The sequence below is a fragment of the Coregonus clupeaformis genome, chromosome 10, assembly GCF_020615455.1.
Source record: "Coregonus clupeaformis isolate EN_2021a chromosome 10, ASM2061545v1, whole genome shotgun sequence".
In the NCBI taxonomy this organism is placed as follows: Eukaryota; Metazoa; Chordata; class Actinopteri; order Salmoniformes; family Salmonidae; genus Coregonus; species Coregonus clupeaformis.
The window spans coordinates 44,735,787-44,756,992 of record NC_059201.1 but is presented as its reverse complement, the minus strand read 5'-3'; the positions used below and the strand labels follow the sequence as shown (position 1 = coordinate 44,756,992).

General features: G+C 45.5%; 1 protein-coding gene across 1 annotated transcript in view; it reads right to left on the bottom strand.

Annotated features, from left to right (window-relative positions):
• Positions 1 to 2,524: 2,524 nt before the first annotated feature.
• camk1a (calcium/calmodulin-dependent protein kinase Ia) overlaps positions 2,525 to 21,206 on the bottom strand; it is a 73,941-nt gene continuing 55,259 nt past the window's right edge. Inside the window, exons 6-12 of the mRNA XM_041887849.2 lie at positions 10,620 to 10,746; positions 10,100 to 10,175; positions 9,667 to 9,779; positions 8,802 to 8,880; positions 5,793 to 5,880; positions 5,358 to 5,538; positions 2,525 to 4,887 (exon numbers count right to left, since the gene is read on the bottom strand). Of these exons, the coding sequence (XP_041743783.1) occupies positions 4,781 to 4,887; positions 5,358 to 5,538; positions 5,793 to 5,880; positions 8,802 to 8,880; positions 9,667 to 9,779; positions 10,100 to 10,175; positions 10,620 to 10,746 (771 nt within the window). The 3' untranslated portion in view covers positions 2,525 to 4,780. The remainder of the gene's footprint in view (positions 4,888 to 5,357; positions 5,539 to 5,792; positions 5,881 to 8,801; positions 8,881 to 9,666; positions 9,780 to 10,099; positions 10,176 to 10,619; positions 10,747 to 21,206) is intronic.

Below are 21,206 nucleotides of genomic sequence, written 5' to 3'. Positions count from 1 at the left end.
GAAAAACCCACCTTCAAAGGACCAAGCAGCGTGTCAAGCGGCAACAGGACCCAGCTCCAAAGGCTTCCTGGACATGGGAGGAGATTTTGGACGGAAAGGGGTCCTGGACTTGGGAGGAGATCCTGGATGGGATGGATCGCCGTCCATGGAGCGAAACGGTGGAGAGGCGACGGCGAGAGGAGCAACGGCGTCAGCAGGGCCATCGTCGGAAGGTCGAGAGGCAACCCCCAAAAAGTTTTTGGGGGGCACATGGCTTAGGCGGCTGGGCAGCAGGAGGCTACCACAGGGCTGACGGAGGCAGAGAAGGGGCATATTCAAAGGGCAACCAGGTTACGGGGGTCACTGGGCAAAGTAGGGAAAGGAGATGTAGAGGCACGGCGAGTGGTACTGGGGTGTATTACCAGTCCGGTCCGGCCCGTTCCAGTTCCCCGGGGTAGAGCCAGTGGTGTGTGCCTCCAGTAGGGTCCGGCCTGTTACGACCCCTCGCACCAAGTGTACGGTGCGCGTCTCCAGCCCGGCTCGGCCTGTTCCGGTTCCTCGCACCAAGGATCCGGTGCGCTTCGCCAGCCCGGCCCGGCCTGTTCCGGCCACTCGCACCAGGGATACGGTGCGCTTCGCCAGCCCAGCGGCTTGTTCCGGCCACTCGCACCAGGGATACGGTGCGCGTCGCCAGCCCGGCCCGGCCTGTTCCGGCCACTCGCACCAGGGATACGGTGCGCGTCGCCAGCCCGGCCCGGCCTGTTCCGGCCACTCGCACCAGGGAAACGGTGCGCGTCGCCAGCCCTTTCCCACCAGGGCCTACACCACGCACCAAGCCTCCTGTGTGTCCCCAGAGTCCTGTGCGTCCTGTTGTTGCTCTCCGCACTAGCCCTGAGATGCGTGTCCTCAGCCCGGTACCTCCAGTTCCGGCACCACGCATCAGGCCTACGGTGCGTCCCCAGGGTCCAGCATGCCCTGTTGCTTCTCTCCGCACTAGCCCTGAGATGCGTGTCCTCAGCCCGGTACCTCCAGTTCCGGCACCACGCATCAGGCCTACGGTGCGTCCCCAGGGTCCAGCATGCCCTGTTGCTTCTCCCCGCACTAGCCCTGAGATGCGTGTCCTCAGCCCGGTACCTCCTGTTCCGGCACCACGCACCAGGCCTACGATGCGCCTCAGACGGCCAGAGTCTGCCGTCTGCCCAACGGGGCCTGAACTGTCCGTCTGCCCAACGCCGTCTGAACTGCCCGTCTGCCCAACGCCCGTCTGAACTGTCCGTCTGCCAAGCGCTGCAGGAACTGCCCGTCTGTACTGAGCCTGCAAAGCCGCCCGTCTGCCATGAGCCTTCAGAGCCGTCCGCCAGACCCGGGAGCCGCTAGAGCTCTCCGCCAGACAGGAGCAGCCAGAACCTTCCGCCAGACAGGATCAGCCAGAGCCTTCCGCCAGACAGGATCAGCCAGAGCCTTCCGCCAGACAGGATCAGCCAGAGCCTTCCGCCAGACAGGATCAGCCAGAGCCTTCCGCCAGACAGGATCAGCCAGAGCCTTCCGCCAGACAGGATCAGCCAGAGCCTTCCGCCAGACAGGATCAGCCAGAGCCTTCTGCCAGACAGGATCAGCCAGAGCCTTCCGCCAGCCAGGATCCGCCAGAGCCGTCCAGCCAGGATCCGCCAGAGCCGTCCAGCCAGGATCCGCCAGAGCCAGCCAGCCAGGATCCGCCATTTAGTCCGGTGCTGCCCCTTAGTCCGGTGCTGCCCCTTAGTCCGGTGCTGCCCCTTAGTCCGGTGCTGCCCCTTAGTCCAGTGCTGCCCCTTAGTCCGGTGCTGCCCCTTAGTCCGGTGCCGCCCCTTAATCCAGTGGGGTTTAGTTGGGGGGTGGTCATGTGGAGGGGGCTACGGAAGCGGATAGTGACTAAGGTGGGGTGGGGACCACGACCTGGGCCAGAGCCGCCACCATGGACAGACGCCCACCCAGACCCTCCCTTAGGTTGTTATTTTCATTTAGGGTGTATTTCTATGTTGGATCTAGTTGTTCATTTCTATGTTTGGTTTTGTTGTTGATTAGTCATATGACTCCCAATCGGAGGTAACGAGTGTCAGCTGTCGGCTCGTTATCTCTGATTGGGAGCCATATTTAAACTGTGTGGTTTCACCTGGGTTTTGGTGGGTTTTTGTTCCTGTACAGTATTTGTAACTGTGGACTTCACTAGTCGTCTTGGTTTATTGTTTTTGTCGTTCGTGTTCTTTTCTCTAATAAAGTCATGTTCGTTCAACGCGCTGCGTTTTGGTCTCCTTCGCTCATTGACGACCGTGACACACACTGAGGTGCAGTATATACTGCCCCATCAGATGGCAGAATAAAACACATGTACTGTATAACTAATGGTATTATTATAACATAACTTGACCCTCACCATTCAGTAACATTTTTAAAAACAGAAAATTAAAGTGTAGTCCCTCCCTGTTTGTCTGTTTTCTTCTGTTTGGTGACTAATGAACGCGACCATGACTGAATAAAACAAATTACAGTAAAATGACAGGACACACAATGCATAGACAAGGAAGTTTTATTTCTTTTCCTGCGATCATATCTCCTCCGATGGTACAAATCATTATCTCCTTTCATACATGTTGATCAATAACCCATGATGCATTGCATCCATACATTAGTAGCTCAAAACAGCTTTTACAAAAAAGGATATACAATATATATATATATATATATATATATATATATATACTTATATATATAATATACACGTGTTTCTTTATGCATTTAAATGTGTTTGTTATGAGTCAAATATATATCTATTTTTTAACAAATCGGAACCAAGGGGAAACAAAACCAAGGAAAGGTTCAACAGAAGGTCTATACCAAACAAATGAACACAGGTTATTAGGTTAATGAAGTCATCTAAAGAAACTACACCAAACATATAACATGAAGCCCTTCACACACCGTTTGCATATTTTCCACTCTGCAGTCAGTCAGTCACTTGTAAAGCCAGAATGATTGCCTTCTATGACTGCCCAACATCTTTTGACCAATTATAACCTTATGAAGTCACTGCTAAGGACCAAACACAGGTCATCATTGGCCTAAACCAGATCCAACTATAAGGTTTTGGCTAGTAGTACCTCTGATTCAACTAAACAATAAGGATTTTGTATCCAATCCGAACAGCAGTTAGGCGTGAACAAAACAGATCATAATAGGCCTACTGAGTTGGCTTTCCATTGTCAGCCTTATTGATGTGTTGAAACCGTAATCATAGCAAGTAACACTGTACTTTGAGATTTTCAAACCAGACTGCATTCTGTCTTGTAATCGCAGTTAGAGAACTGGTTTATCGTTCCACTCCTAAGCAAATGCTCAAAGTATTTGAAAGATTTCAAATAGTATTTTAACTCAGGTATGTCGTGTTCACTCAACATGTTTTATGTTACAATCAAAACTTTTACACAGTACCAGGGCAAGGGAGGGGTCAGGGACTATTCAGTAGGTTGAGACAGACTACAAAACTTTAAGTGAACAAAATTACAAATAAATAGACTCCCACAACAACGTATAGTACATCCTAGAGTTGTAATTTAAACTAAATCAACATGGTTACCAGGGAAATGGTGTCAGTGTGCCACTGGGGTAGAGATATGACCATCATATGGTCAATGCAGAGGTTAAGGTAAAATTACAGTTACAGTTCAGACTGTGCTGCACGTACGTACGTTGTTAACAACAGAACGTCTGACTGGTGATTCTCACTTCACATTATATAGTTTTCAGAATTACATTATTTATTTTTTTAAATCAGGACAACAGAGTAGTAATAATAATCATACACGTGTGTTTTTTAAATATTTATATGTTGATCATCATTCATGTAAACATATTATAACCAGGTCATGCAGACGGTAGACCGATACTTCTTCCACGAGAGAGGTGCACAGTACAGAGCAGACAGAGAACACACACTGAGATCCCTCCCACCACGAAGGACAGGTGTGTAAAATCGGCGGCACGTTTAAATGATCAGAACATTTAGGGACCTTTGCAGATAGAAATGTCATGCATACAACTGACTTGATTCCCTATCAAGTGGAGTATATTTGCAAACTACTCCTAACTGCAATGGTCTCAACATCAAACCCTGTGCCCCAACTCACATTTTAAGTGGGTGTGGTTACTATGGACATGCTCATTGGCTGAGAGGGTGTATAGGATTATTCTGATAGGCTATAAGGTCCATTTGTTGTCATAGGGATCTCAGTGTGAACCTCTGGTAACAGAACAGCCATGAGATGATTTTTTAAGTCTCCCTTTTATATCCATACATTTCACATTTTATCATCCAACCGAAGCATGCAGATGCCTCGAACCAGAAGCGCTTTTTACGACCCCAGTCTGAGCCAGAATACAGAGTCAATCCAGAGTCCAACAGTCAATTTACTCAAACTCGGAAGTGTTTCTGATGGGGCTGTTAGCATCAAAACTGAAACAAACACAGGTAAGATACGGATGATTCATGATCCAAGTGGAACATTAGAAGAAGAAAAATAAACATTACAATGGAAGGAAGAAAGTAGTAGTGGTTTGAATGTTGATGATGAACTGGTATTGGTCTCAGTGATATGGAAACAAATGGTATTTTGTGCCTCGAAACCGTGCCTGGCTGGTTGTGTCCCTCTAGTGGACACAGCCTGTCATAACATCACTCTGTATTCTTGACCAGACTGGGCGGGCTCTGGGTGGCTCCATAGAAACGTACGCATCCCCATGGCGACAGAGGGGCGGGGTCTGTGGCCACTCAGACACGACTTGCTGGCCTGCAGCAGTAGGTGCAACTCCTCAGACTGTCCCGGTCTGCACTGCCTTCTGCACTCCCACGTCGCTGCCCATCCTCACAGTGAGACACTGGAGAGGAGAGGAGAGGAGAGGAGAGGAGAGGAGAGGAGAGGAGAGGAGAGGAGAGGAGAGGAGAGGAGAGGAGAGGAGAGGAGAGCTTGATGACAGGGACAGTACTCCACAGTGCTGTACTAGAGTCACAGGAGGTTGGTGACACCTTAATTGGGGAGAACGAGCTCGTGGTAATGACTGGAGCAGAATCAGTAGAATGGTATCAAACACATGGTTTACAGGTGTTTGATGCCATTCCATTTGCTCCGCCCCGGCCATTATTATGAGCCGTTCTTCCCTCAGCAGCCTCCTGTGACTAGAGTACTGTACTACTAAAGTACCATTAGAGTACTGTACACAGCACTGTACGTGCTCAGAGGCTACACTACTGTTGGCTATGTGTTCAGAGATAGAAAGAGTGAGAGTGAGTGAGGGAGAGAGAGGTGTCTGGCTGAGTGGGGGAAAGCCTCAGTGTTTGTCTCACTTACAGCTCTCCTCCTCTACCCCTGGTCCCTCTTCCTCCTCCTCCTCCTCCTCGTCCTCCTCCCGCAGCAGGAGTGCTTGGGCGTGACAGGGGCTGGTGGGGGTGATCTGGCTGGGGCCCTCTAGGCTGCTACCCAGCTGCAGTCTCCGCATGTGTCTCACCACCGCTGTGGCGTTGAACGCTTGCTGTATGGGGGGAAAGGGGTGATGGGGTAGTGGGGAAAGGGGGAGAGAAAGGGAGGGAGAGAGCGGAGAAAGAGGGGGGTGGAAGAGAAGAGGAAGGGGTTGAGAGAGAGAGAGCTGAAGGTGAGAAATGCACAGTGATTTATCCAACCACCATAAAAAACTGAGGAACCATTTAAATGAGAAAGAGAGGACAGAGAGACAGATAGTAGGTAAGAACATAAGTGTAATCAGAGCTGTAATATTGAGCCACTGACCTTCCATTTACTTTTAGCAAAGTTCTTCTTGATCTGAGCACTGACAGACTCATGGATGTTTTTATCAAGAGCTGTGTCTCCACAGATCCTGCAAACCAGAAAAGAGCGATATAAGAGAGAGAGCAGGTTTAGTTGTGGAACGTAAGCATCCTAGCCTGGTTAAACCAGCCTGAACATTACGCGAGAATGCATTGAAGGGCTTGGGGGTTGAAGTGTCCCTCTAAGGTCTTAGAACGCATTCAGAGACGTTGCTGCCGCATTATTGGCACTCCCTACAACTCACTCCCATCTCTGGAGAGCAGATGGGATGAAGCCACAGTCAAGACCTTCAAAGCACTCTTGCATGAACACATAAGTCCACTGCACAAGTTTCTAACCCCTACTGTACAGAGACAGTATGATCTGAGTTGGCAAAACTATTTTGCAACAACCAGAGTTCTTTCTTGCCAAGAGCTCTCAAACTATGCAAATGTATTGGTATATCACTAAAGACATTGATATGCATACAGTGGGGGAAAAAAGTATTTAGTCAGCCACCAATTGTGCAAGTTCTCCCACTTAAAAAGATGAGAGAGGCCTGTAATTTTCATCATAGGTACACGTCAACTATGACAGACAAAATGAGGAAAAAATTTCCAGAAAATCACATTGTAGGATTTTTAGTGAATTTATTTGCAAATTATGGTGGAAAATAAGTATTTGGTCAATAACAAAAGTTTCTCAATACTTTGTTATATACCCTTTGTTGGCAATGACACAGGTCAAACGTTTTCTGTAAGTCTTCACAAGGTCTTCACAAACTGTTGCTGGTATTTTGGCCCATTCCTCCATGCAGATCTCCTCTAGAGCAGTGATGTTTTGGGGCTGTCGCTGGGCAACACAGACTTTCAACTCCCTCCAAAGATTTTCTATGGGGTTGAGATCTGGAGACTGGCTAGGCCACTCCAGGACCTTGAAATGCTTCTTAGGAAGCCACTCCTTTGTTGCCCGGGCGGTGTGTTTGGGATCATTGTCATGCTGAAAGACCCAGCCACGTTTCATCTTCAATGCCCTTGCTGATGGAAGGAGGTTTTCCCTCAAAATCTCACGATACATGGCCCCATTCATTCTTTCCTTTACACGGATCAGTCGTCCTGGTCCCTTTGCAGAAAAACAGCCCCAAAGCATGATGTTTCCACTCCCATGCTTCACAGTAGGTATGGCGTTCTTTGGATGCAACTCAGCATTCTTTGTCCTCCAAACACGACGAGTTGAGTTTTTACCAAAAAGTTATATTTTGGTTTCATCTGACCATATGACATTCTCCCAATCCTCTTCTGGATCATCCAAATGCACTTTAGCAAACTTCAGACGGGCCTGGACATGTACTGGCTTAAGCAGGGGGACACGTCTTTCACTGCAGGATTTGAGTCCCTGGCGGTGTAGTGTGTTACTGATGGTAGGCTTTGTTACTTTGGTCCCAGCTGTCTGCAGTTCATTCACTAGGTCCCCCCGTGTGGTTCTGGGATTTTTGCTCACCGTTCTTGTGATCATTTTGACCCCACGGGGTGAGATCTTGCGTGGAGCCCCAGATCGAGGGAGATTATCAGTGGTCTTGTATGTCTTCCATTTCCTAATAATTGCTCCCACAGTTGATTTCTTCAAACCAAGCTGCTTACCTATTGCAGATTCAGTCTTCCCAGCCTTGTGCAGGTCTACAATTTTGTTTCTGGTGTCCTTTGACAGCTCTTTGGTCTTGGCCATAGTGGAGTTTGGAGTGTGACTGTTTGAGGTTGTGGACAGGTGTCTTTTATACTGATAACATGTTCAAACAGGTGCCATTAATACAGGTAACAAGTGGAGGACAGAGGAGCCTCTTAAAGAAGAAGTTACAGGTCTGTGAGAGCCAGAAATCTTGCTTGTTTGTAGGTGACCAAATACTTATTTTCCACCATAATTTGCAAATAAATTCACTAAAAATCCTACAATGTGATTTTCTGGAATTTTTATCCTCATTTTGTCTGTCATAGTTGACGTGTACCTATGATGAAAATTACAGGCCTCTCTCATCTTTTTAAGTGGGAGAACTTGCACAATTGGTGGCTGACTAAATACTTTTTTCCCCCACTGTATTTATTGATTTGGTGGTATGCCAATTTGTTGTTTAGGACTTATCACTTATTGATGATGCACTGTTCATAGAGTTAGGCTGATCATACATTTTACTTGTTTTCTTTTCATATTTTTGTACGACATCGCATTTTATGTAAAGGTAACTGCCAAAATAAAGGAAACACTTCAGTAAATGAGGGATACAAAGCATATTGAAAGCAGGTGCTTCCACACAGGTGTGGTTCCTGAGTTAATTAAGCAATTAACATCCCATCATGCTTAGGGTCATGTATAAAAATGCCCAGTTGCCCATTATTTTGGCTACCATGACTAGAAGAAGAGACCTCAGTGACTGTGAAAGAGGGGTCCCAAAGGACCATAGGAGGTTTAAAGGGTGTGTGTGTCTCAGTCACCAGATCTCAACCCAACTGACCACTTATGGGAGATTCTGGAGCGGCGGCTGATACTGCGTTTTCCACCACCATCAACAAAACACCAAATTATGGAATTTCTCGTGGAAGAATATTGTCTCATCCTCATAGGGTTCCAGACACTTGTAGAATCCATGTCAAGGTGCATTGAAGCTGGTCTGGTGGCTCGTGGTGGCCCAACGTCCTATTAAGACACTTTATGTTGGTGTTTCGTATATTTTGGCAGTTACCTGTATGTTTCTGCATATGAACCAAGATGTTCAGATAAACCTCAACCTAAACCTAAGCTGAGGTTATGGTTGTACTGGAATATGGAGATGAAGTTAGGTTTAGGGTTGGTGTCAGGGTTGAACCGGGATGTGGACATAAAGCTAGGGTTGGGGTTGTGGTCAGGGTTAGGGTTGAACCAGGATGTGGACATGAAGCTAGGGTTAGGGTTGGGGTTGGAGCTAGGGTTGTGGTTGTGGTTGGGGAAAGCTTGTAGTACCAGGGGTGTTGAAGTGCTTGATCAGTGGTATATCTCTTCATGAAGTCTTTCTCCATCAGGTGACAGATAAAGTCTTTAGCTGGAATTAATCAAAACAGTTTCAAATCATTACTGAACATTCACATTGTTGACTCATTACCAATTTACACTATCTCCAGATACACTACATGAACAAAAGTATGTGGACAACTGCTCGTCGAACATCTAATTCCAAAATCATGGGCATTAATATGGAGTTGGCCCCCCCTTTGCTGCTATAACAGCCTCCACAGTTATTGTGCTGACGTTGCTTCTAGAGGTAGTTTGGATTTTTACGCGCTTCAGCACTCGTGATCCTGTTCTGTTAGCTTGTGTGGCCTACCACTTCGTGGCTGTGCAGTTGTTGCTCCTAGACGTTTCCATTTCACAATAACAGCACTTACAGTTGAATGGGGCAGCTCTAGCAGGTCAGAAATTGGACAAACTGACTTTAAGGAAAGGTGGCATCCTATGACGGTGCCACGTTGAAAGTCACTGAGCTCTTCAGTAAGGCCATTCTACTGCCAATGTTTGTTTCTGGAGATTGCATGGCTGTGTGCTCGATTTTATACACCTGTCAGCAACAGGTGTGGCTGAAATAGCTGAATCCACTAATTTGAAGGGGTGTTCACATACTTGTGTATATATAGTGTACAATACAGTATAACCAAAGGCTTACAAATCCCCACAAAGTAGACATGGTATTCATTCACAGTCCAATGTAATCTATGTCTTTGAAACGAGTGCAGATCATTGAAAAGGATTCATGCTTTCATTGTGTTTTTTTGTATGATCCTCTGACTTTTTTCTATTATCAAAAAGAGAAAGAAAAGGGGGTTTAAGATACCTGAATCGGAGATGTCATCCCAGTAAGGAGAGTCAAACTCATACTCTGCCTTCAGTATCTGCTCAAACAGCTTAGCATCGTTCTCGTCGTAAAACGGAGGGTATCCACACAACCTGAAAGAGTTCATATGACATGAGGTAACACTTATTGCTCCATACATCGAACCCAGCTAATAAGATATCCAATTGAAATATATAATATCACTGCTATTAAGTGCCAAGAGTCCCAGCCACAGATGGACCATACCAAATCCGAAATAATGTGGGGGTGTGAAAATCATTGAAGGACATGGACAGAACCATTTTAGAATTTTAGAACATTTGGAACGAGCTGCTCTAGCGAGTGCTCTATAACAGATTTTTAAATGCACAAGCACCAGTACACAGAATATGAGACACTGAATTTGTGTTAGAGGACTAAGCAGATGACTTACAGAATGTAGGAGATGACTCCGATGGACCAGCAGTCTACTGCTTTGCTGTACGGTTTCTGAGCCAACACCTCAGGAGCTGCCAACAACAAGAAACCACAAAGTCAGAGGAGGAGAGAGGAAGAAAGAGAGGGTGAGAAAGATAGAGATGGAGAGACCGAGACAGAGAAACAGAAATGGAAAGGGACTCTGTGAAAAACAGAGGTGCAGAGAGGGAGAAAGACAGAGGGAGAGAGTGACAGAAAGACAGAGAGGGGCTGATTGAGACAGAGTCCATTGAAGTTCGTGTTTTACCCTCTCAATCAGAGCTCTAGTGGGTTACATCACACACACAGAGAGAAAGACAGAGAGAGCTTTTGAAGGACTAACAGTTGACACAATAGCACTCCAATATAAATGGCATGCTTCAGATGAGGCTGTGAATGGATCAGAGAGAGAGAGAGAGGGGTGGGTAGCGAGAGAGATCATGCACGCACACCCACACGCACAAACACACACACTCTTGCACGCACAGATCTCTTACCCACGTATCCTGGGGTCCCACAGGCTGTAGACATGACACTGCCTGTGTCCTCGATCTTAGACAGGCCAAAGTCACTGATCATGATCTTAGAGTCCTCGTCCATACTGTAATACAACAGATTCTCTGGCTAGAGAGAGACAGAGAGAGAGAGAGAGAGAGAGAGAGAGAGAGAGAGAGAGAGAGAGAGTGGATGGGAGAGACAGAGAGAAAGAGAGACACAGAGGGAGGGAGGGAGGGAGGGAGGGAGGGAGGGAGGGAGGGAGGGAGGGAGGGAGGGAGGGAGAAAGAGAGAGAGAGGAGGGGAGAAAGAGGGCGAGAGAGAGAGGGAGGAACAGAGAGAAAGAGAAGGGAAAGAGAGAGACAGACAGAGTGAGAGAGAAAATTAGGTTTATGAAGTTATGACAAAAAGTGAAAAGATTACAACTGGAGCTTTGAAGCTTTTCTTACAGAAACCTTAATGATTCCGGTAAGAAATAATTGGCAAGAAAAGTTGTTGAGGGAGTACATTGGCACCTCTTCATACAGCCTGGGATGTGGCAGAATGCCTAAACTTGAGGGAGGATCTGTTGCATTCCATGTTCAAATGGTCAAATGGTGATTGCTTTGGCAACATTGCACCAACAGCTGTGCCCATGTAAAATATTTAAATATGAAAATTATAATTTGGCAGCCGAGGAGTAAATGAAACTCGATTTCCAGCTTTCTCACATTGGTGAACACTAGACATGGATGTGTGGCAATGCAAGACAAAGAGTAATTGGAGTGGTTGTTATTTTTGAGTACTAATCTAATGGACAGCATCTAATACTAATGTACAGTGGGGAAAAAAAGTATTTAGTCAGCCACCAATTGTGCAAGTTCTCCCACTTAAAAAGATGAGAGAGTCAACTATGACAGACAAAATTAGAAAAAAAAATCCAGAAGATCACATTGTAGGATTTTTAATGAATTTATTAGCAAATTATGGTGAAAATAAGTATTTGGTCAATAACAAAAGTTTCTCAATACTTTGTTATATACCCTTTGTTGGCAATGACACAGGTCAAACGTTTTCTGTAAGTCTTCACAAGGTTTTCACACACTGTTGCTGGTATTTTGGCCCATTCCTCCATGCAGATCTCCTCTAGAGCAGTGATGTTTTGGGGCTGTCGCTGGGCAACACGGACTTTCAACTCCCTCCAAAGATTTTCTATGGGGTTGAGATCTGGAGACTGGCTAGGCCACTCCAGGACCTTGAAATGCTTCTTACGAAGCCACTCCTTCGTTGCCCGGGCGGTGTGTTTGGGATCATTGTCATGCTGAAAGACCCAGCCACGTTTCATCTTCAATGCCCTTGCTGATGGAAGGAGGTTTTCACTCAAAATCTCACGATACATGGCCCCATTCATTCTTTCCTTTACACGGATCAGTCGTCCTGGTCCCTTTGCAGAAAAACAGCCCCAAAGCATGATGTTTCCACCCCCATGCTTCACAGTAGGTATGGTGTTCTTTGGATGCAACTCAGCATTCTTTGTCCTCCAAACACGACGAGTTGAGTTTTTACCAAAAAGTTCTATTTTGGTTTCATCTGACCATATGACATTCTCCCAATCCTCTTCTGGATCATCCAAATGCACTATAGCAAACTTCAGACGGGCCTGGACATGTACTGGCTTAAGCAGGGGGACACATCTGGCACTGCAGGATATGAGTCCCTGGCGGCGTAGTGTGTTACTGATGGTAGGCTTTGTTACTTTGGTCCCAGCTCTCTGCAGGTCATTCACTAGGTCCCCCCGTGTGGTTCTGGGATTTTTGCTCACCGTTCTTGTGATCATTTTGACCCCACGGGGTGAGATCTTGCGTGGAGCCCCAGATCGAGGGAAATTATCAGTGGTCTTGTATGTCTTCCATTTCCTAATAATTGCTCCCACAGTTGATTTCTTCAAACCAAGCTGCTTACCTATTGCAGATTCCGTCTTCCCAGCCTGGTGCAGGTCTACAATTTTGTTTCTGGTGTCCTTTGACAGCTCTTTGGTCTTGGCCATAGTGGAGTTTGGAGTGTGACTGTTTGAGGTTGTGGACAGGTGTCTTTTATACTGATAACAAGTTCAAACAGGTGCCATTAATACAGGTAACGAGTGGAGGACAGAGGAGCCTCTTAAAGAAGAAGTTACAGGTCTGTGAGAGCCAAAAATCTTGCTTGTTTGTAGGTGACCAAATACTTATTTTCCACCATAATTTGCAAATAAATTCATAAAAAATCCTACAATGAGATTTTCTGGATTTTTTTTTCTCAATTTGTCTGTCATAGTTGACGTGTACCTATGATGAAAATTACAGGCCTCTCTCATCTTTTTAAGTGGGAGAACTTGCACAATTGGTGGCTGACTAAATACTTTTTTTCCCCACTGTATCTATTTCTACAGGAACTGAACTCATCAAAAAAAGAAACGTCCTCTCACTGTCAACTGTGTTTATTTTCAGCAAACTTAACATGGGTAAATATTACAAGATTCAACAACTGAGACATAAACTGAACAAGTTCCACAGACATGTGACTAACATCAATTTAATCATGTGTCCCTGAACAAAGGGGGGGTCAAAATTAAAAGTAACAGTCAGTATCTGGTGTGGTCACCAGCTGCATTAAGTACTGCAGTGCATCTCCTCCCCATGGACTGCACCAGATTTGCCAGTTCTTGCTGTGAGATGTTACCCGACTCTTCCACCAAGGCACCTGCAAGTTCCCAGACATTTCTGTGGGGAATGGCCCTAACCCTCACCCTCCGATCCAACAGGTCCCAGACATGCTCAATGGGATTGAGATCCGGGCTCTTCGCTGGCCATGGAGAACACTGACATTCCTGTCTTGCATGAAATCACGCACAGAACGAGCAGTATGGCTGGTGGCATTGTAATGCTGGAGGGTCATGTCAGGATGAGCCTGCAGGAAGGGTACCACATGAGGGAGGATGATGTCTTCTCTGTAACGCACAGCGTTGAGATTGCCTGCAATGACAACAAGCTCAGTCCGATGATGCTGTGACACACCGCCCCAGACCATGACGGACCCTCCACCTCCAAATCGATCCAACTCCAGAGTACAGGCCTCGGTGAAACGCTCATTCCTACGACAATAAACGCGAATCCGACCATCACCCCTGGTGAGACAAAACCACGACTCGTCAGTGAAGAGCACTTTTTGCCAGTCCTGTCTGGTCCAGCGACGGTGGGTTTTTGCCCATAGGCGACGTTGTTGCCGGTGATGTCTGGTGAGGACCTGCCTTACAACAGGCCTACAAGCCCTCAGTCCAGCCTCTCTCAGCCTATTGTAGACAGGCTGAGCACTGATGGAGGGATTGTGCGTTCCTGGTGTAACTCTGGCAGTTGTTGTTGCCATCCTGTACCTGTCCCGCAGGTGTGATGTTCGGATGTACCGATCCTGTGCAGGTGTTGTTACACGTGGTCTGCCACTGCGAGGATGATCAGCTGTCCGTCCTGTCTCCCTGTAGCGCTGTCTTAGGCGTCTCACAGTACGGACACTGCAGTCCTCTTGCCTCCTTGCAGCATGCCTAAGGCACGTTCACGCAGATGAGCAGGGACCCTGGGCATCTTTCTTTTGGTGTTTTTCAGAGTCAGTAGAAAGGCCTCTTTAGTGTCCTACGTTTTCATAACCATGACCTTAATTGCCTACCGTCTGTAAGCTGTTAGTGTCTTAACGACCGTTCCACAGGTGCATGTTCATTAATTGTTTATGGTTCATTGAACAAGCATGGGAAACAGTGTTTAAACCCTTCACAATGAAGATCTGTGAAGTTATTTGGATTTTTACGAATGATCTTTGATAGACAGGGTCCTGAAAAAGGGACATTTCTTTTTTTGCTGAGTTTATTACCATTTCACAAGAGTACAAGATCTTATAAACTGACTCTCCAAGGAGGGAAACAAGCAGATCGGCCCTGTTTAGGATGACTATGTGTAGGATGACCATGTGTAGGATGACCATGTGTAGGATGATGATGTCGTGGAGGTGTATGTATGTATGTATGTATGTGTGTGTCAGTGGAGGCTCCTCAGAGGAGGAAGGGGAGGACCATCCTACTCAGTGAATGTCAAAAAATTTAATAGTAAAACATTTAAAAAGTTATCATTTTTTGATAAAACTATACTAAATATAATCACGTCACCAAACAATTGATTAAAACACACTATTTTGCAAAGAAAGTCTACAGTAGCTTCAACAGCACTCTGTAGGGTAGCACCATGGTGCAGCCGGAAGACAGCTAGCTTCCATCCTCCTCTGGGTACATTGACTTCAATACAAAACCTAGGAGACTCATGGTTCTCACCCCCTTCCATAGACTTACACAGTAATGACAACTTCCGGAGGACGTCCTCCAGCCTATCAGAGCTCTTGCAGCATGAACTGACATGTTGTCCACCCAATCAAAGGATCAGAGAATTAATCTAGTACTGAAAGCATAAGCTACAGCTAGCTAGCACTGCAGTGTATAAAACGTGGTGAGTAGTTGACTCAAAGAGAGAGAAAGACAATAGTTGAACAGTTTAGATCAAAATAATTTCTTCCAAAATGAAGGAGAAGCAAGAGAGAAATAGAGAGAGTATTTTTTCAGTTTCAGTTTCACTTACTTAGCTAGCAAATGCAGCTAGCTAGTTTAGCCTACTGAAACACCCTGCTCAAACAGACGGATGCTTTCTTAGCTAGCTGGCTATGACTATCCAGTTTTGGTATTACTAATTTCTTGCCACTGGGGCCCGCCGGTGTAACTTCTTACTGACTGTACACTAACGTTACTGCATGATTGTAGCGGGTTTACTAACGTGTTAGTTCTATTAGCTATGCTGACTATGACGTTACTTTAGCTAATATGGTGACAACGATGTAAGCTGTGTGTAGCGGTTTGGCTTGGAAAGTTTTTTTTGCCTGGTCTCATACAGCTGATGTGTTGTGCATTAAAGTCCACAAGCGTGGGGACAACGTGAGAGGAGGAGAGCGCATAGAAGGAATACAACGTGGCTGCTATGAAAGTGAACTGTGTGTATTCATTCTGCAGATTCTGTTGAAAAACGTTTCTTAAATAATAAACATAAACATACCTGAATGTGTCCAATAGAAACTCTCGTTTACAACTGTTGGACTAATGATTACACCCTATATCAGCTAGATGCAGGCAAGAGTGTGCAAGGCGGTATTGAATGGCACTGACCGTTTACTGATGTGTGTGTGTGTGTGTGTGTGTGTGTGCATTAGGGTTGGGGTCAATTCTATTTCAGTTCCAGACAATTCAGGAAGTACACTGAAATTCTAATTCTATTCAATGCTTTTCAATTAGTAAAATGTTGAATTTGGTTTACATTCTGAATTCACTGGAATTGAAATGGGTTTGACCCCAACCCTGGTTTGCGTGTTTGTGCATGTGAGTCAGTGGCGGTCAGTGCCGTTTCAGATGATGGAGGACGGTTCTTTTTTTCATGAGCATGGCCTTATTTCTATTACAGCATATTGGATGACTGTCAGTCATATTCCTTTCACCCAATTCAATGTAACAGCGATAGGTTTAGGCTAATAATAATAAAATAATATGCCATTTAGCAGACGCTTTTATCCAAAGCGACTTACAGTCATGTGCGCATACATTTTTATGTATGGGTGGTCCCGGGGATCGAACCCACTACCCTGGCGTTACAAGCACCATGCTCTACCAATTGAGCTACAGAGGCTACTACATGATACTCTAATTTTCCCTATAGCCATCATGAGGTTGCTACAAGCTAGCCAATGAATGAAAGTTTACAACGTACACTACCGTTCAAAAGTTTGGGGTCACTTAGAAATGTCCTTGTTTTCGAAAGAAAAGCAATTATTTTGTCCATTAAAATAACATGAAATTGATCAGAAATACAGTGTAGACATTGTTAATGTTGTAAATGGCTATTGTAGCTGGAAACGGCTGATTTTTAATGGAATATCTACATAGGCGTACAGAGGCCATTATCAGCAACCATCAGTCCTGTGTTCCAATGGCAAGTTGTGTTTGCTAATCCAAGTTTATCATTTTAAAATTATGTTAGCACAGCTGAAAACTGTTGTGCTGATTAAAGAAGCAATAAAACTGGCCTTCTTGAGACTAGTTGAGTATCTGGAGCATCAGCAATTGTGGGTTCGATTACAGGCTCAAAATGGCCAGAAACAAATAACTTTCTTCTGAAACTTGTTAGTCTATTCTTGTTCTGAGAAATGAAGGCTATTCCATGCGAGAAATTGCCAAGAAACTGAAGATCTCATACAACACTGTGTACTACTCCCTTCACAGAACAGCCCAAACTGGCTCTAACCAGAATAGAAAGAGGAGTGGGAGGCCCCGGTGCACAACTGAGCAAGAGGACAAATACATTAGAGTGTCTAGTTTGAGAAACAGACGCCTCACAGGTCCTCAACTGACAGCTTCATTAAATAGTACCCCCAAAACACCAGTCTCAACGTCAACAGTGAAGAGGCGACTCCGGGATGCAGACCTTCTAGGCAGAGTTGAAAGAAAAAGCCATATATCAGACTGGCCAATAAAAATAAAAGATTAAGATGGGCAAAAGAACACAGACACTGGACAGAGGAAGATTGGAAAAAAGTGTTATGGACAGACCAATCGAAATTTGAGGTGTTCGGATCACAAAGAAGAACATTTGTGAGACGCAGACCAAATGAAAAGATGCTGGAGGAGTGCTTGATGCCATCTGTCAAGCATGGTGGAGGCAATGTGATGGTCTGGGGGTGCTTTGGTGGTGGTAAAGTGGGAGATTTGTACAGGGTAAAAGTGATCTTGAAGAAGGAAGGCTATCACTCAATTTTGCAACACCATGCCATATCCTGTGGACGGTGCTTGATTGGAGCCAATTTCCTCCTACAACAGGACAATGACCCAAAGCACAGCTCCAAACAATGCAATAACTATTTAGGGAAGAAGCAGTCAGCTAGTATTCTGTCTATAATGGAGTGGCCAGCACAGTCACCGGATCTCAACCCTATTGAGCTGTTGTGGGAGCAGCTTGATCGTATGGTACGTAAGAAGTGCCCATCAAGCCAATCCAACTTGTGGGAGGTGCTTCAGGAAGCATGGGGTGACATCTCTTCAAATTACCTCAAAAAATTGACAACTAGAATGCCAATGGTCTGCAAGGCTGTAATTGCTGCAAATGGAGGATTCTTTGACGAAAGCAAAGTTTGAAGGACACAATTATTGTTTCAATAAAAAAAATCATTATTTCTAACCTTGTCAATGACTACATTTCTTATTCATTTTGCTATATTTCTTATTCAAACTCATTTCATGTATGTTTTCATGGAAAATCAATCAATCAATCAATCAATTTTATTTTATATAGCCCTTCTTACATCAGCTAATATCTCGAAGTGCTGTACAGAAACCCAGCCTAAAACCCCAAACAGCTAGTAATGCAGGTGTAGAAGCACGGTGGCTAGGAAAAACTCCCTAGAAAGGCGAAAACCTAGGAAGAAACCTAGAGAGGAACCAGGCTATGAGGGGTGGCCAGTCCTCTTCTGGCTGTGCCGGGTGAAGATTATAACAGAACCATGCCAAGATGTTCAAAAATGTTCATAAGTGACAAGCATGGTCAAATAATAATCAGGAATAAATCTCAGTTGGCTTTTCATAGCCGATCATTAAGAGTTGAAAACAGCAGGTCTGGGACAGGTAGGGGTTCCATAACCGCAGGCAGAACAGTTGAAACTGGAATAGCAGCAAGGCCAGGCGGACTGGGGACAGCAAGGAGTCACCACGGCCGGTAGTCCCGACGTATGGTCCTAGGTGCTCAGGTCTCTCAGTTGGCTTTTCATAGCCGATCATTAAGAGTTGAAAACAGCAGGTCTGGGACAGGTAGGGGTTTCGTGAACGCAGGCAGAACAGTTGAAACTGGAATAGCAGCAAGGCCAGGCGGACTGGGGACAGCAAGGTGTCATCATGCCCGGTAGTCCTGACGTATGGTCCTAGGGCTCAGGTTCTCAGAGAGAAAGAGAGAACGAGAGAATTAGAGAGAGCATACTTAAATTCACACAGGACACTGGATAAGACAGGAGAAGTACTCCAGGTATAACCAACTAACCCCAGCCCCCGACACATAAACTACTGCAGCATAAATACTGGAGGCTGAGACAGGAGCGGTCCGGAGACACTGTGGCCCCATCCGAAGAAACCCCGGACAGGGCCAAACAGGAAGGATATAACCCCACCCACTCTGCCAAAGCACAGCCCCGCACCACTAGAGGGATATCCTCAACCACCAACTTACAATCCTGAGACAAGGCCGAGTATAGCCCACAGAGGTCTCCACCACAGCACAAACCAAGGGGGGGCGCCAACCCAGACAGGAAGATCACGTCAGTAACTCAACCCACTCAAGTGACGCACCCCTCCCAGGGACGGCATGAAAGAGCACCAGCAAGCCAGTGACTCAGCCCCTGCAACAGGGTTAGAGGCAGAGAACCCCAGTGGAGAGGGGAACCGGCCCGGCAGAGACAGCAAGGGCTGTTCGTTGCTCCAGAGCCTTTCCGTTCACCTTCACACTCCTGGGCCAGACTACACTCAATCATATGACCTACTGAAGAGATAAGTCTTCAGTAAAGACTTAAAGGTTGAGACCGAGTCTGCGTCTCTCACATGGGTAGGCAGACTGTTCCATAAAAATGGAGATCTATAGGAGAAAGCCCTGCCTCCCGCTGTTTGCTTAGAAATTCTAGGGACAATTAGGAGGCCTGCGTCTTGTGACCGTAGCGTACGTATTGGTATGTACGGCAGGACCAACTCGGAAAGATAGGTAGGAGCAAGCCCATGTAACGCTTTATAGGTTAACAGTAAAACCTTGAAATCAGCCCTTGCCTTAACAGGAAGCCAGTGTAGGGAAGCTAGCACTGGAGTAATATGATCAAATTTCTTGGTTCTAGTCAGGATTCTAGCAGCCGTATTTAGCACTAACTGAAGTTTATTTAGTGCTTTATCCGGGTAGCCGGAAAATAAAGCATTGCAGTAGTCTAACCTAGAAGTAACAAATGCATGGATTAATTTTTCTGCATCATTTTTGGACAGAACATTTCTGATTTTTGCAATGTTACGTAGATGGAAAAAAGCTGTCCTTGAAACAGTCTTGATATGTTCGTCAAAAGAGAGATCAGGGTCAAGAGTAACGCCGAGGTCCTTCACAGTTTTATTTGAGACGACTTTACAACCATCAAGATGAATTGTCAGATTTAACAGAAGATCTCTTTGTTTCTTGGGACCTAGAACAAGCATCTCTGTTTTGTCCGAGTTTAAAAGTAAAAAGTTTTCAGCCATCCACTTCCTTATGTCTGAAACACAGGCTTCTAGCGAGGGCAATTTTGGGGCTTCACCATGTTTCATTGAAATGTACAGCTGTGTGTCATCCGCATAGCAGTGAAAGTTAACATTATGTTTTCGAATAACATCCCCAAGAGGTAAAATATATAGTGAAAACAATAGTGGTCCTAAAACGGAACCTTGAGGAACACCGAAATGTACAGTTGATTTGTCGGAGGACAGACCATTCACAGAGACAAACTGATATCTTTCCGACAGGTAAGATCTAAACCAGGCCAGAACTTGTCCGTGTAGACCAATTTGGGTTTCCAGTCTCTCCAAAAGAATGTGGTGATCGATGGTGTCAAAGGCAGCACTAAGGTCTAGTAGCACGAGGACAGATGCAGAGCCTCGGTCTGACGCCATTAAAAGGTCATTTACCACCTTCACAAGTGCAGTCTCAGTGCTATGATGGGGTCTAAAACCAGACTGAAGCATTTCGTACACATTGTTTGTCTTCAGAAAGGCAGTGAGTTGCTGCGCAACAGCTTTTTCTAAAATTTTTTGAGAGGAATGGAAGATTCGATATAGGCCGATAGTTTTTTATATTTTCCGGGTCAAGGTTTGGCTTTTTCAAGAGAGGCTTTATCACTGCCACTTTTAGTGAGTTTGGTACACATCCGGTGGATAGAGAGCTGTTTATTATGTTCAACATAGGAGGGCCAAGCACAGGAAGCAGCTCCTTCAGCAGTTTAGTAGGAATAGGATCCAGTATGCAGCTTGAAGGTTTAGAGGCCATGATTATTTTCATCATTGTGTCAAGAGATATAGTACTAAAACACTTAAGTGTCTCTCCCGATCCCAGGCCCTCGCAGAGCTGTGCAGATCCAGGACAGCTAAGCCCTGGAGGAATACGCAGATTCAAAGAGGAGTCCGTAATTTGCTTTCTAATGGTCATGATCTTTTCCTCAAAGAAGTTCATGAATTTATTACTGCTGAAGTGAAAGCCATCCTCTCTTGGGGAATGCTGCTTTTTAGTTAGCTTTGCAACAGTATCAAAAAGAAATTTTGGATTATTCTTATTTTCCTCGATTAAGTTGGAAAAGTAGGATGATCGAGCAGCAGTGAGGGCTCTTCGGTACTGCACGGTACTGTCTTTCCAAGCTAGTCGGAAGACTTCCAGTTTGGTGTGGCGCCATTTCCGTTCCAATTTCCTGGAAGCTTGCTTCAAAGCTCGGGTATTTTCTGTATACCAGGGAGC